This window comes from Ochotona princeps, chromosome X, assembly GCF_030435755.1.
Source record: "Ochotona princeps isolate mOchPri1 chromosome X, mOchPri1.hap1, whole genome shotgun sequence".
Taxonomy (NCBI): Eukaryota; Metazoa; Chordata; class Mammalia; order Lagomorpha; family Ochotonidae; genus Ochotona; species Ochotona princeps.
The window spans coordinates 80,630,426-80,644,484 of record NC_080865.1 but is presented as its reverse complement, the minus strand read 5'-3'; the positions used below and the strand labels follow the sequence as shown (position 1 = coordinate 80,644,484).

Here is a 14,059-nt window from a genome sequence, read left to right as displayed (position 1 = left end):
ATAGGATAGGGGGCAAGTAGCCTAGCAAATATGATTTATCCTTTTCATCCTGCCAGGAATTCTTTTTCTTTGGTAGCATCACCTCCACTGAAAACTTCCAGGCAGAAGATATAAGCATCTTCATCCCCAGAATCAGTCCCTGAATTTGGCTGCTTTCTGAGGCATACGCCACCCTAAGTCACCAGAAGTTAGTTAAGTCTTCCTTTTACTTCTCTTTTATTCCCCAAACCCACAAAACATGGAGAGATTTTTCCCTTAGATGCCTTGCCAGTAAGCCTGGTTTATTTTCCTAGATGACCCAGAAGTGACTTCTCATTAGAGTTATCACTGTGTCTGCCTCAGTCGTTTTGGGGCTATTCTGCTCAAACAGACACGCAGGCCTGGATGTGTCTTTACATTCTAAGGAAATAGATAGAGTCCTGCCCCACGCCAGAAAGCCCACAGAGGAGCCAGAGCCAATTTAAACACCTCATTCTGGATTTCGCAGATAGCTGGTATAATGTACACAATATCAACATGCTGGATTTTGCATTTTCTCTATAAACCATCTATTTTTTTCTAATACTGTGCTTTTGCCTTATTGATAAAGCTAGGTTTTTTGATTTGATAGATTGAATATTATTACATTTGTATTATGTAGTGAACAAATCATCCAGTTAGATGCCTTTACCCAGGTAATCCTGGTAGATTACCTGTTATACTTCCTTCCCCCTTTTCTCAGAGTATATCTGTTAGTTTATCTTCTCTGATAACTGTGCATTAACAATATATTTTCCACGGTTAACAAAATTCTTTTATTTGATGAGGTTTTCAGTTTAAAATGCTTAATGACATACTTGGTCAAGTTTTTTAGCTTTTAATTTTAGTTTTCTTGGTCTTTCATATATGCAAAACAAATATACTCATTAAAGCGTATTTAGATCATCTCAGTCTGTCTGGTTCATGGGGGAGGGAAATCAAAATACGGTATTGACAACTCAGACCTGAAGGTGGTCAGGGAAGCAAAATACTCTTGGAGATATGCTGCACAGGAGGGGCCTGCACACAGGTGAGTCTGACAAGTCTGACAGCCTCCAGGTGGGCTTGGTGCTACTGAAGAGGATATACGTATGAACACCTGGAAAGTAAAATGAGACTTGTGGGAGAGGGGTGCAGTTAGGGGTGAGCGGAAGGAAGAGGTGATTGTACTCCAGCTTGGCTCAGAGACTAGATCCAAGTCCTATAACAAGATGGGTTACTGGAATAAGCCCTTTTCAGAAATTTGGACTCCCACATGCTTAGGTGACAGTGACATAGAATGAGGAAGGGAAAGGGGTTTATTTAGCATAGTCTGCTCGTAGCATTTTCAGAGTTCAGACCAAGAATTTAATTGGGAATCTGCTAGGAAAGAGACACAGAAAAAGAGAATGAGACAGAGTAGGAATTCACAACCCAATTCAAATTGATTAGAGAAATAAATCTGCAGAGGATAGCCAACTGCTGGCATCTAAACAGAAGGAATACGTGGCAGTAGCTAAGACCTTTTGCAAGCTGGACTTTTATAATTTGAGGGTCTTATTGATGTTCTGAGGAGTGGGAGAGTTCAGAGAAATGAGGGAGTAGGTAGCTTTTTCTGGACATTTCAACCTTGGTAGGCCTTGCTCCCTGGGGGATGGAGGGTTGGAAGGAATGCAGAGGGTGGGGTGGGGGGTAACACAAGGCACAGATTAGACTGGTCTTTTGGAATCTAGGAACGAGTCCCTGGTGGGAATTCTTCATTTTTAAAAAAGTTTTAATCCCTGCTTGTGGCCCAGGAAGACAATAGAGGATATCGTAAGTCCTTGGGACCCTGCACCCACGTGGGAGACCTGGAAGAGGTTCCTGGATCTTGGCTTTGGATCGGCTCAGCTCTGGCTGTTGGGGCCACTTGGGGGATGAACCAGCGGGTGGAAGATCTCTCTGTCTCTCCTTCTCTCTATGGATTTACCTTTCCAGTAAAATCTTCTCTTTTTCTTTTCAATATTTACCCTTCCAATAAAATCTTTTTTCTTCCAATAAATCTTTTATAAAAAGATTGTTACTTTTACTTGTAAGAGTTATGCAGAGAGAGAGATTTTCCATCTGATGACTGGTTCACTTCTCAAATGGCTGCAATGTCCAGAGCTGAGCTGCTCTAAAGCCAGGATCCAAGAGCTTCTTCCTGGTCTCCCATGTGAGTGCTGGGGTCCAAGGCCTTGAGCCATCCTCTGCTGCCAGTCCACAAGCAAGGAGTTGGATCGGAAGTGGAACAGTCAACATTTGAACAGGCTCTCATATGTGATGCCAGTACCACAGATAGAGGATTAGTCTGTTATACCAGTATACCAACCCTGGATTGTCTATTTATTTTCCTGGAAGCAGGCTGAGGCTTGTGTCCTTGCTCCATCAAGATCCATAAGCTTCAATATCTAAATATCTGAAATGTTTAAACCAACTATTTTAACATGATTTATCTCCTTACATGACAAAGATATCTTCATAATGGCCTGAAAGGTCAGGTTGAGTTTTAGAATTTATGGACTCTTTTAGATTCCGCCTCAGTGGCTTGGAAATGGCTGTTGTCTTCTCTCCTCTCCCTTTGGGAATATTTTAAAATTACACATCATTGTACAAAAATGCAACTATAAACATCTATTTATCCACCAATTTAACGTGTAACAATACTAGTACTTGACATCCAAGATGTAGCCCTTGATATAATCCTAATCCTCCCTTTCCCCTTTCTTTCCCTAAGAGGTAAATACCATCCTACTTGTGTTTGTCTTTCCAGTGTACACCTTTATTCACACCATATCTTCATGCAGATCTCATATGCATGCCTTTAGCCCCCTTAGGTATTTTCTGTTGTCATCAACCAGTCTTTTTCCCTGTATGAATTCTAGCTTACTTCCTGCCCAGCTGTCAATGTCTTGTTCAGTTTACCTGCAACAGGCATAAGCCCGTTAATTTTGACTCCGGCCTTACCTCACCTTAGGTGAGTGTCTAACAGCCTCTTCCCTATTGCTCTAAACCAGTGGTTCTCAAATATCTCATATGAAATGACCCATGGGTGCTAAGGAAATTTCCCAACCCAGCTTGCCACAGGACTAGTCCTCAACCACGACAGTGGGTGTTGCAGCCTAGTTGAGGCGACTCCCAATGACTCCCATCAGGCCCGGTTTGCCAGTGTATACTGGCTTACCCAGTATATCCCACATACCGTCTGCTTTTTGTGTACACCCATGGGTGCTGTGGTTTAGTTCAGCTCGATCCACTCCAGACCTGGCCCACACATATACAGGCTTGGCCTGCCCCCAACCCTTGCTCTCGTACTCACCAGCAGGAGGTACAGCCTAGCATGGGAGTGCTCACAGTTCCCCTACCAGATCTACTCCCAGGTGCAGATCCTATGCTTTCTAGGGTGTACTGTGGTCCAGCCTGGCCTGACTGGCACCCAGTCCCAGCACTTAGCCAGAGTACTATGGTGCAGCCTGACATGACTGGTATCCAATTCCAGCACTTTGCCGGTCGGTATTGACATCTAGCCTGTAACCATTCTGGCTCCTCAATGCGCCAGTGAATACAGCAGCCTAGCACAGCCTGGCACACCCCCAGTCACAGCTCTCATGCTCACCAGTGGAAATAGTGGCCTAGCAGGATAGCTTCTGAAGTTCCCCTACAGACCCTACTCCCAGACCAGGGTCTTGTGCATGTCAGTGGGTGCTGTGGCTGTCTAGCATGGCCTGTTCCTATCTTAACATTCACCAGCAGGTTGGTGCAACCTGGCTCATCTTGGCCCACCCCCAGTCTCAGCTCTCACCAGTGGATGAGCAGCCTAGCACGGCCCAGCCCACCTCCAGTCCTGTCCCTCATGTGAGCTTATGTTGTGGTCCAACCTAGAGTGGTTTTCTAGGGTGTACTGTGGTCCAGCCTGACATGCCTGGCACTCAATTCCAGCACTTTGCAGTGTGTTGACATCATGGCTGGGGCGCCTTAGCCTGACCCAAATATGCCCTCTGATTCCCTGCTCCAAACCACCCAGTCTAAGTTTATTTGCCTACTTTTGAAGTGCAGTGGCCTAAATTGTGGAGGCCCCCCAAAGAAGTCACTCATCCCATCAAAAATGTCCTCAGCAGCTCCCACTCTAAACACATTCTCAGGCCCCCTTCCCTGGGCAATCTACACCCCTCCTCCACTACCTAGTGGCATGCAACGTGCCTGTGGGACAAGTGCAGCTCAACGGCCCACACCTTAGAAAGAAAAAAAAAATAGAATGGGCAATTACGCTGGCACACTGATACAGTAAACACAAATTTGGCATTAACCAGGCCCAGAATGCTTACCTGCTATTGGCTGCTTTTCTCCCAGTAGTTTAATACTTGTCTAGATACAAAGCAACCTAGGCAATTGCCTACTAAAGGTTCTAGTAGTCAGAATAAAAACTAAAACAAAATTTGTGAACATCATTTTATTACTTCATTTTGGTTAACTCAGTATATTCTCATTTCAACACATAACTATTGATGAGACACTTTACATGAATTTTCACTCTAAAAATGCACCTCACATTGACCTAATCACATTTCAAGTGTTCAAGAGCTACAGAAAGCTAGTGACTAGTAGATAGTGTAGCTTTAACTAAAGCTTTGATCTCCTTTTGCAAAAGATGTTTTAAACCTGTCTTTTTCATTACTTCAGCTGCAACAAAATAAATGAAGCTGACGAAATTGTGGAAAAGTGATCCCTTCCAAATGAAAATAAAGTCAACCAAAACAGAAAGTAAACAAACATTTGAATGTTACTTATGTTGATAAACCTGCCTACATTTCAATTTCAGTGTTTTAAACAAACTTTTCTACTTATTTTAACAAATGCTACGTAAATATATCGAAATCAAATTTGTGCTCAGTAGTTTTACTTTGGATTCAAAAATGGAAAACGCGAACAGAACGAGTTCTTTCTTCTTTTGATGTCCTTTTCTATTCTTCCGAACTATGGAATAAAACAAGAGAAAATTAAAAACTGTACAACATTAATCTTCCTAAATCTAAGAAAACAGTTGCTATGTCCTTTTTGCAGTTAAAACCTCCATCAGATTGTTCCTGCGTCTAGTGGCTTCAATCATACGATTACAACATCCCTGCCTGACACCAGATACGGCTTGCTGCTGTTGTTTTCTGGAGAGGTGGAAGATCTCTCTCTCTCTCCATCTTTTAAACAAACAAACAAATACATCTTTTTTAAAAAAAAGAAAGGAAAAAACTGTACACATTCCAGAAATGATACTCCTTTACTCTCCCAGATTCCCACATAGGAAAAACGTTATTACTATGAAAGGTGCAGCTGTGAAAATGTGAAGGGCAAGCAATATACTAGTTTGTTATACTAAAAAAAAAACAGAATTTAAGCCTTAATTATAAATTCAGTGATAAATAATAATTATGCAAGTCTGTTTTCTTTGCCACATAAAATAGAAAAGTCTGCAACTCATCTGAAGAGGTGTCCATCATTAAATATGGTTCTAATTGAAACTCCTACCTATTTACTATTTGGAAATAATCATTTTGAAAGGTATCCTCTCCTGATTAGTATGGGAAATGGCATTTCTGTGGCCAAGTAATGATGGCCCAGCCACATAAACTGCTGCTTCTAGTAACTGTTTCAAAACCAAATATTGGTTTCAGGTACCAGGTACATTTATCAAACATTAGTAGTCTTACAGCTAGAGGACACAAGGCATCCCAAGAACAGATAAGTAGCCATAAAGTGTATTTCAAAATATTGCGTTTTACTAGCTTCCCGAATGTTCTAATAACATGCTATGTCAAACTTAATTTTAAACTGATCTTAGACAAAATTTTTTCTTGATTGGCTTAAGGGTGATTTTTCCCCCTAAAGTTATGAGTAACTGATAAATATCAGGAATGGCTGAATGATTCTTGATACCTTGATTCCTCAGGTTTTCCATCTGTTGCATCAGCATCTTTGTCAGGTCCTTTTTGTTCTTTGTTTTGCTCATTGTTGTCTTTCTCCGCTGCTTTCTCTTCCTCAGCTGTAGCACCTTCATCCCGGTTTTCATCCTGATATTTAGGTACCTCTTTGATGGAAAAAAAAAAAAAAACATTTTGACATGAGACACTCACAGAAAAAAAATATTTCAATATATAATTGGTAGCAACAGCCCTTAATTGTGTGAACAGTCACACACCTTTCATTGAACCCAGGTTGGTGGAGGGCAGCATGGGCTTCAAAGTTGTAAAGCTCATTTTAGAATTGAGCTTCGGCTCAGGGGCAATTTGGAAGTGACACAACCTGTTGCTTCCCTAGTGGAAGTGTGCGTTGAGCAGGGCCCGTCACTTTGGCTCAACCCAGAACCTGACTTAGTCCCAAGCTGCTGCCTACTATCTTCCCCGTGCCAGCCTTGGGTGTCCCCCCATCCCCCAAAGCTTGCCCCTGAAGCCTCTGCCCGGTTCTCACCCTCTGGGCCTGCAGCTTCCTCTGCGGCTTTCCCTGCGACCTCTTCCAATGCCTCGCTGGAAGCCTCCTCTGTGAATTTGCTGAATGCCTGCTCCACCACCTTGCTGACTGCCTCCTTCGCAGCTTCCTCCACAATTTTGCTCATGGCTTCATCCACAGCGTTGCTGGCAACCTCCTCCACAGACCTGCTGATGGCCTCCTCCACAGTGTTGATAGTGGCCTCCTCCACCACCATGCTGGCTGCCTCTTGCACAACCTTGCTGATGACCTCCTCCACAGCCCTGCTGACCGCCATCTTTGCAGCCTCATCTACTGCTTTGCTGGCAGCCTCCCCAATGGCCTTGGTGACAGCCTCTGCCACGGCCTTGCTGACTGCCTCTGCTACAGCTTTGCTGACCGCTTCCGCCACAGCCTCCTCTATGGCCTTGCTAACAGCCTCCCCCACAGCTTTGCTGCCCATCTCCTCCTTGGCCTTTCTGGTAGCCTCCTTCACAGCCTTGCTGGTAGCCTCTTCTGCAGCTTTACTGGCAGCCTCCTCCATGGCCTTGCTAGCAACCTCCTCCACAGCCTTGCTGCTACCCTCTCCCATAGCCCTTCTGCTGGCCTCTTCCACCGCCTTCCTGATCACCTCCTGCGCAGCCTTGCTAACTGCCTCCTCCATGGCCTTGTTGGTGGCCTCCTCCATAGCCTTGCGGACTACCTCTCCCACAGCCTTGCTGGCAGTCTCCTCCACGGCCTTGCTGACTGCCTCCCCCACAGCCTTGCTGGCTGCCTCCTCCACTGCCTTGCTGACTGCCTCCTCTATGGCTTTGCTGACTGCTTCCTCCACAGCCTTGCTGGCGGCATCGCCCACAGCCTTGTTGACCGCCTCCCTCACGGCTTTGCTAATGGCCTCCTCCACGGCCTTGCTGGTGGTCATCCCCACGGCCTTGCTGGTGACCTCTTTTGTGGCCTCCTCCAGGGCCTTGCTGGCCTCCTCCCACAGGGCCTTGCTAGCCGCCTCCCCCACAGCCTTGTTGCTGCCTTCTTTTGTGGCCTCCCCCATTCCCTTGCTGGTCGCCTTTGCCACACCCTTGCTGGTGGCCTCTGCCATGCCTTTGCTGGTGGCCTCCCCCACAGCCTCGTTGTTGCCTTCTTTTGTAGACTGCTCTGCGGCCTTGCTGGCAGCCTCCCCCACCACCTTCTGGATGGCCTCCTCCACAGCCTTGCTGATGACCTCCTCTACGGCCTTGCTGGCAGCCTCCGCCATGGCTTCCTCCACAGCCTTGCTGGTGGCCTCTTTTGTAACCTCCTCCAGGGCCACCTCCATGACCTTGTTGGTAGCCTCCTCTGCAGCCTTGCTGATGGCCGCCTCTCTGATGGCCTCTTCTCTGATGGCCGCCTCTCTGATGACTGCCTCGCTGATGGTTTCCTGGCTGATGGCAGCATTGCTGATGGCTGACTCTCTGATGGTCTCCTCGCTGATGGCCGCCTCGCTGATGGCCACCTGGCTGACGGCTGCCTCACTGATGGCCTCTTCTCTGATGGCCGCCTCTCTGATGACTGCCTCACTGATAGTTTCCTGGCTGATGGCAGCGTTGCTGATGGCTGACTCTCTGATGGTCTCCTCGCTGATGGCCGCCTCGCTGATGGCCTCTTCTCTGGTGGCTGCCTCACTGATGGCCGTCTTGCTGATGGCCTCCTCGCTGATGGCCGCCTCTACAGGCTCTGTGGATTCCCAGGTCGTGGTGACGCCATCTTTGGCCTGCTCAGACTCTTGAGCAGGCCCGACCGCGCCCTCGAGTTGTTGAACGGGCGCGGCCGGAGGCAGGCTGGGGAGGCCGCCATATCCCAGGCTTAATGCGGGTCTGACCCTGGGCAGCTCAGGCACATGGAGCACTGGAGGCTCGGGGGATGCAGGGGCCGTGGGGGCATCGTGCCTGAGATTCACGCGAGCTCTGGGTGCCCGGATCAGGATGTGGTCGTTACGATAGACCCGGTGGAGGAATGAATTGCTCATGTCCAGGAACACCCAGCGGAAGCCCAGCATGGGGAAGTGGTGTGCGTGCAGGACAACATTCACGCCCCTGACGACCAAGGCCTGGTTCCCCTCTCGGGGCACCAGCCCCAAGTCGGGGTCCTCTTCCTCCCGGGGCGCCGGCCCCAAGTCGGGGTCCTCTTCCTCCTGGGGCGCCGGCCCCAAGTCGGGGTCCTCTTCCTCCCGGGGCGCCGGCCCCAAGTCGGGGTCCTCTTCCTCCCGGGGCGCCGGCCCCAAGTCGGGGTCCTCTTCCTCCCGGGGCACCGGCCCCCAGTCAGGGTCCTCTTCAGATCCCCCCGTGGCAGCGGCCTGGGCCCCCTCCTCTCTCTCCTCTGCCTCCTCCTCCCCGGGGCCTCCCTCGAGCTCTGAAGCCTCGGCCTCCTCGGCGGCCATGGGGGCCTGGCCCTCGTCAGGACCCGGGCCGCGGCCCAGCCCCGCTTCAACTGCCCCGGCGCCAGCTCCGATCAGACTTGCCAGGTCTTCTTGGCCCTCTGGCGTTGGTTGGCGATCCCCCGTGGCGGACATGACACCCGTTGGTACCTCAGCAGACACTCGGCCTGGGTTGGTGGCGTCCGCGAGGACGACGGCAGCAAAGATGGCGGCCGCGAGCTGGTGGCCGTTGAGCAGAGGCTAACGGCCGTCGAGCGGAGGCCAACGGCCGCCAAAATCGGGGTGAGGGGAGGCAGAGGCGCCCGCTGTGGAGACACAAACTTCTCTAATGTTGTCTGAGGAGGCTCAGGACAGGAAGGGTCGGGCAGCGGCCATTCCCAAGCACAGCGGGCAAAGGGGCGCCTCAGACGCCAGACAAGGTGGGAAGCGTCTAGCCGCCAAGTGAGGGCGAGGCTCGCAGGGAGCCCCGGATCTAGACAGCGTCACCAAAGGGTCACGCCCCTCTCAATGACCTCAAAGCTCATTTGCTGGAAAAATGAAGATTGACACACCATATGTCCAATGGATGATCAAGGCCCTCAGGTTGTAGAATCACCTACCTTGTTTTTTTTAAGGTGTATTTGAAACAGTTAAGGAGGAGGTAGGGACAAGGAAGTGGGAGGAAGAGATCTATCTGCTTCTTTACTCACAGACTGGCCAATGACCCAGAAAGAGCTTTACCCTCTGTACCACAAGGTCGGCCTCAGAATTGCCTACCTTTGAAAAGAATTACGCATGCACACACCCACCCTGCTAAAATGTCTTCCACCTGCTGGTTCACTCCCTAAATGGCTGCAAAAGCTGCAGCCAGGAGGTTCTTCTTGGTCTCCTACATTGGGGCAGGGACCCAAACACTGGGGCCAACCTTCCCTGCTTCGCCAGGCTGTTAGCACAGAGCTGGATCAGAAGTGGAGCAGTAGCTCTGGGCCGAGTGTACTAAGCCAGGTCCACCTCTCAGAGGACGAGGAGGACAGTGAGGAGTTCCACTCCAATGCTGGGGACAGTGACTTGGACTCTGATGAATGAGGCTTCCTTTGGGCCTCCTTGGTCAGCCTTCCCTGTTCTCCAGCCTAGGTGGTTCACCATTCCCCAATTTAATTTGTTTCTATTTGTATGCTGTCTGATCCTGAAATCACTAGAATAACTAACACCTTTAGCCTTTAAAAAATAGTGAGTAACTAGGAATAAATCATCTCTCCTGGTCTGGGACAATATTACCCTCTGATCAAAACAAAGCAACTCCCTTCCCCCTACCACTACCAGATAGAAAACAAGCTCGTTCTTCGTTGTCTTCCTTTAACTTCATTTGTTGCTCTTGATCTAATTTTCCTCTGGGAAGGAGAAATTATAAAAGGACTAATTATGTCCTCTTGATGTGTTAGGAATTTCCTAGCATAATATCATCTCAGTGTTCTAATTTGCAGGCTGAATAAGTGAGAGTTCCCCTGCTGGGACAGAGAATTGGGATCTGGTAGGCTCTGTGCCACATTTAACAGACCTGCTGGACAAACTACCCGTTATTTTGTGATTTATTTGATTATGCAATGCCTTGTTCCTAAATGAATTTGAGGTAAATGACTATAGATTTTTGAAACCAACTATATGTCAGAAGCAATATGTGGTCTTATAATAAATGTGTTCTGTCCCCCATCCACCCAGGGGAAATAATAGGAAAATGGTAAGTTCCTTAGGACAAAATGGTAAGTTTCTTTTCATGCTTGGGATATGGTTCTGTGCATAGTAGGTACTCAGCAAATGTTCCTAAAGCATTGGTTCCTCAACAGTTAAATTACTGAGTACCTGCTCCAAGATAAACACTCCATCAGATCCTTTGGATGGAAAGGTAACTCAAAACATGTAAATGAATTACTGCAGTACTGTGAGATAAGTACAATTAAGAAGCTAGCTATAAAGTATAGGGGTAAATAGAGAAGTGATTATGTCTTGAAAAAAGTTGGGAAGTCTTGTCTTCTAGAGATCATTTTTAAGCTGATTGTTGGAAGAATTAGGGACTTGCCAGATGGAAAAGTCCAGGCAGAATGTAACAGAAAGTGAAAAGGCCAAAATCTAGGAATGACAGAGTGTGTTCCTAGTTTGTTTGTTTGTTTGTTTGATTATACTGCCTTTGTTTCAGGAAGAATTTAAGGTAATTTATGTTCCAGTCTTTTCATACTGGAGTGGTTAGAGATGAGACTCAAAGATGGCAGGAAGTATATTATCAAGAGTTTTGTAATTGATGCTTGAATATGAATTTTATATACTGGAAAACGAACCCAAGAGGACTGATAATCAGATTTGTTGTGAATTTTCTGTATATTGAATGAATGAAGATAGAAATTGAAGATTAATATGTACATTTACATGATTTCATTTTTGTAAAAGGCAAAAGTGCATTTATGTGTGTTTATATATACTTGTATATACAAAGGAAAATGTTTCAAAGGATATACTTTAACTTGTTCACAGTGATAACCTCTGGGGAAAGGGATTAGAGGGAAGGGGATTTATGTGGCTGTCTGTATACTGGGTGGGATATTGTGCTTTTATTTTTGTATTTGAATTTTTAATAAATATGTATTATTTATAATAATAATAAAAAAGAAGTGGAGCAGTAGAGTGTAGAATTGATATCCATATGGGATGTTAGAATCATAGGCAGCAGCTTAACCAGTATGCCAAATTGCCGACCCCCACACCACCGCCCAGTCTTGCTCTTTTAGGCATATTTTTATCAGAAAAAAAAAGTAGTTCAATTCGTAGGTAACCTGAGTCATAGTGAAGTGTGGATATGTCCTGTTTTCAATCAGGTAAAGGTCATTTAATTACATAAAGCTAGTTATAAATGCTAAATACCGGGCCAGCATGGTGGCTCAATGGCTTTATCCTCACCCTGCATGCCACCAGGATCCCATATTGGAACCGGTTCTAATCCCAGCGGCCCCACTTCCCATCCAGCTCCCTGCTTGTGGCCTGGGAAAGTGGCCGAAGATGGCCCAAAGCCTTGGGACCCTGCACCCATGGGGGAGACCCAAAAGAGGCTCCTGGCTCCCGACTTTGGATTGGGTCAACTCTGGGCATTGTGGCTGCTTGAGGAGTGAACCAGCAGATGGAGGACCTTTCTCCTTCTCTATTAATCTGAGCTGCTTTTTCAATAAAATAATTTAAAAAAATGCTATGTACCTCAGGCTTCAGCAGGGTTAAAAACTTCCCAAGAAAGGAAAATTAGGTAACTTAAACATAGTTAAGCTACTTAGAAAAGAATGGGTACAGTTGAGATAGATACATTCTCCTGAATGTTGAAGTGATAACTGACAGGCACTGGAAGGTGTTCAATGGATTCTGCTAAATTCACTTTAGTGTTCTGAAGAATGAAAAACACTTAAAAATGGATCAGGTTATCTGGTAACTAAGCCTGAAAGTGACAGGGCAAGTTTCTGAAGATGCTTCTGAAGTGACAGCCCATGAGTTTTTGTTAATTTCAAGATGAACTTTTATCAAGAGTTCAAATAGAGGCAATTCAGAAAATTTTGGAGAAATCGGCTGCTATTTTATATGCTACAACAATGTTTTATTATATTAAAATTAGTTTTCTAAAAAACAAGAAACATTTTTCATATATCAATTTTAGGAAACATAATATCATTGAAGTGATCAGGAATATTACTCATTTCATCAACACAACAAAATTTCAGTGTTTTTCTGTTTTTTTTTTAAAGAGATTTGTTTTTATTAGAAATTCAGATATACAGAGAGGAGGAGAGACACAGAGGAAGATCTTCTGTCCAATGATTCACTCCCCAAGCAGCTGCAACAGCCAGAGCTGAGCTGATCCGAAACTAGAAGCCTGGAGCTTCTTCCAGATCTCCCATGCGGGTGCAGGGTCCCAGGCCACAGGCCGGGCTATTCATTCCTCGTTTCATCCCTCCAACTCACCCCAAATTTCAACCTTATATATCCCTATTTTCCCAACTCATGACTTCACATATCATTTCCATAAAACAAAAAAAACATACACCACCACCCCTCACAACTCTCCATCATAATACCCACCAATCAAACCCAACATTCCTATAATCCCCCACCCCCAACACAACCACCCACCCCCCAACATCCTTATAACATCATCTCCCTCCACCCCCAACACTCATCAACATAAATTCCCCATCATTACAACTTTCCCTAACAAACAAACATTTCCACCAATAACACACATATCCTAACTCTACCATCAACCCACTACCACCAACCCACCTAATAACATCCCACCCACCCCCAACACTTACCCCTACCCCCAAACACTCATATCTTATTACACCAATACACATAACCCAACCACCTAAAACAACAACAATCCAACAATATTCTCCTACACCCCCACTAACACTAACCTCCCCTACAACCCACCCAAATTAAAATTCCTCCACCACAAAACCCCTAATCCATTTACACCCCCACACATAACATACCCATTATCCACCAACAATCATCCATCCCTCCATACACATTACCCCTCAAATCTACCCCTACTCACTCATTCAATCATCATCTCAACCCCAACCTTCACAACCATATCCCCACAAAATCAACTCAATCAAAACAAAACCCCCCAATTAACCAACAACCACCCAACACTATCACAAAAATTGTACTAACCCAACTCCCAACAACAAATAACAATAATAATAAAAAATAAAATTACCCAAAACCCACACCTCCCCATACGACAAACCAAAACCTATTCCCATCCAACCACCTACTACTATATCAAACCAACCCTAACAAAAACCCCTCCCAAAATAATCACCCCTACCAACCCACCACCCACTCCCCATCATCCCCCCCCCAAACATCCCCCATAAACCCCCCCCCCCTTACTCTTCTCATTCCCCCCCCAAACCTCCCACTCCCTTTAAACCATAATCCACCCCTCCACAATCCAAACCCTATTTTCCCCCACCCAAACTCTCCCCCTAAAATAAAAACCTCACACAACCACAACAATTCTCCAACCTTCACTCCCCCTCACAAATATAAACTACATTCCACACTCCCATACACCAACAATACCCCATCTCAACCCCTTTACCCAACCACTCCTCCTCATCAACACCCAACCCCCTCTCCTACCCATCCCCACAC

At 46.3% G+C, this 14,059-nt stretch overlaps 1 protein-coding gene across 1 annotated transcript in view; it reads right to left on the bottom strand.

The window, feature by feature from the left end:
• Nucleotides 1-4,469: 4,469 nt before the first annotated feature.
• The window catches only part of LOC101534720 (uncharacterized protein CG45076-like), a 14,406-nt gene continuing 4,816 nt past the window's right edge, over nt 4,470-14,059 (bottom strand). Inside the window, exons 3-4 of the mRNA XM_058659020.1 lie at nt 5,944-6,040; nt 4,470-4,989 (exon numbers count right to left, since the gene is read on the bottom strand). Coding sequence (XP_058515003.1) covers nt 4,977-4,989; nt 5,944-6,040 — 110 coding nt within the window. The 3' untranslated portion in view covers nt 4,470-4,976. The remainder of the gene's footprint in view (nt 4,990-5,943; nt 6,041-14,059) is intronic.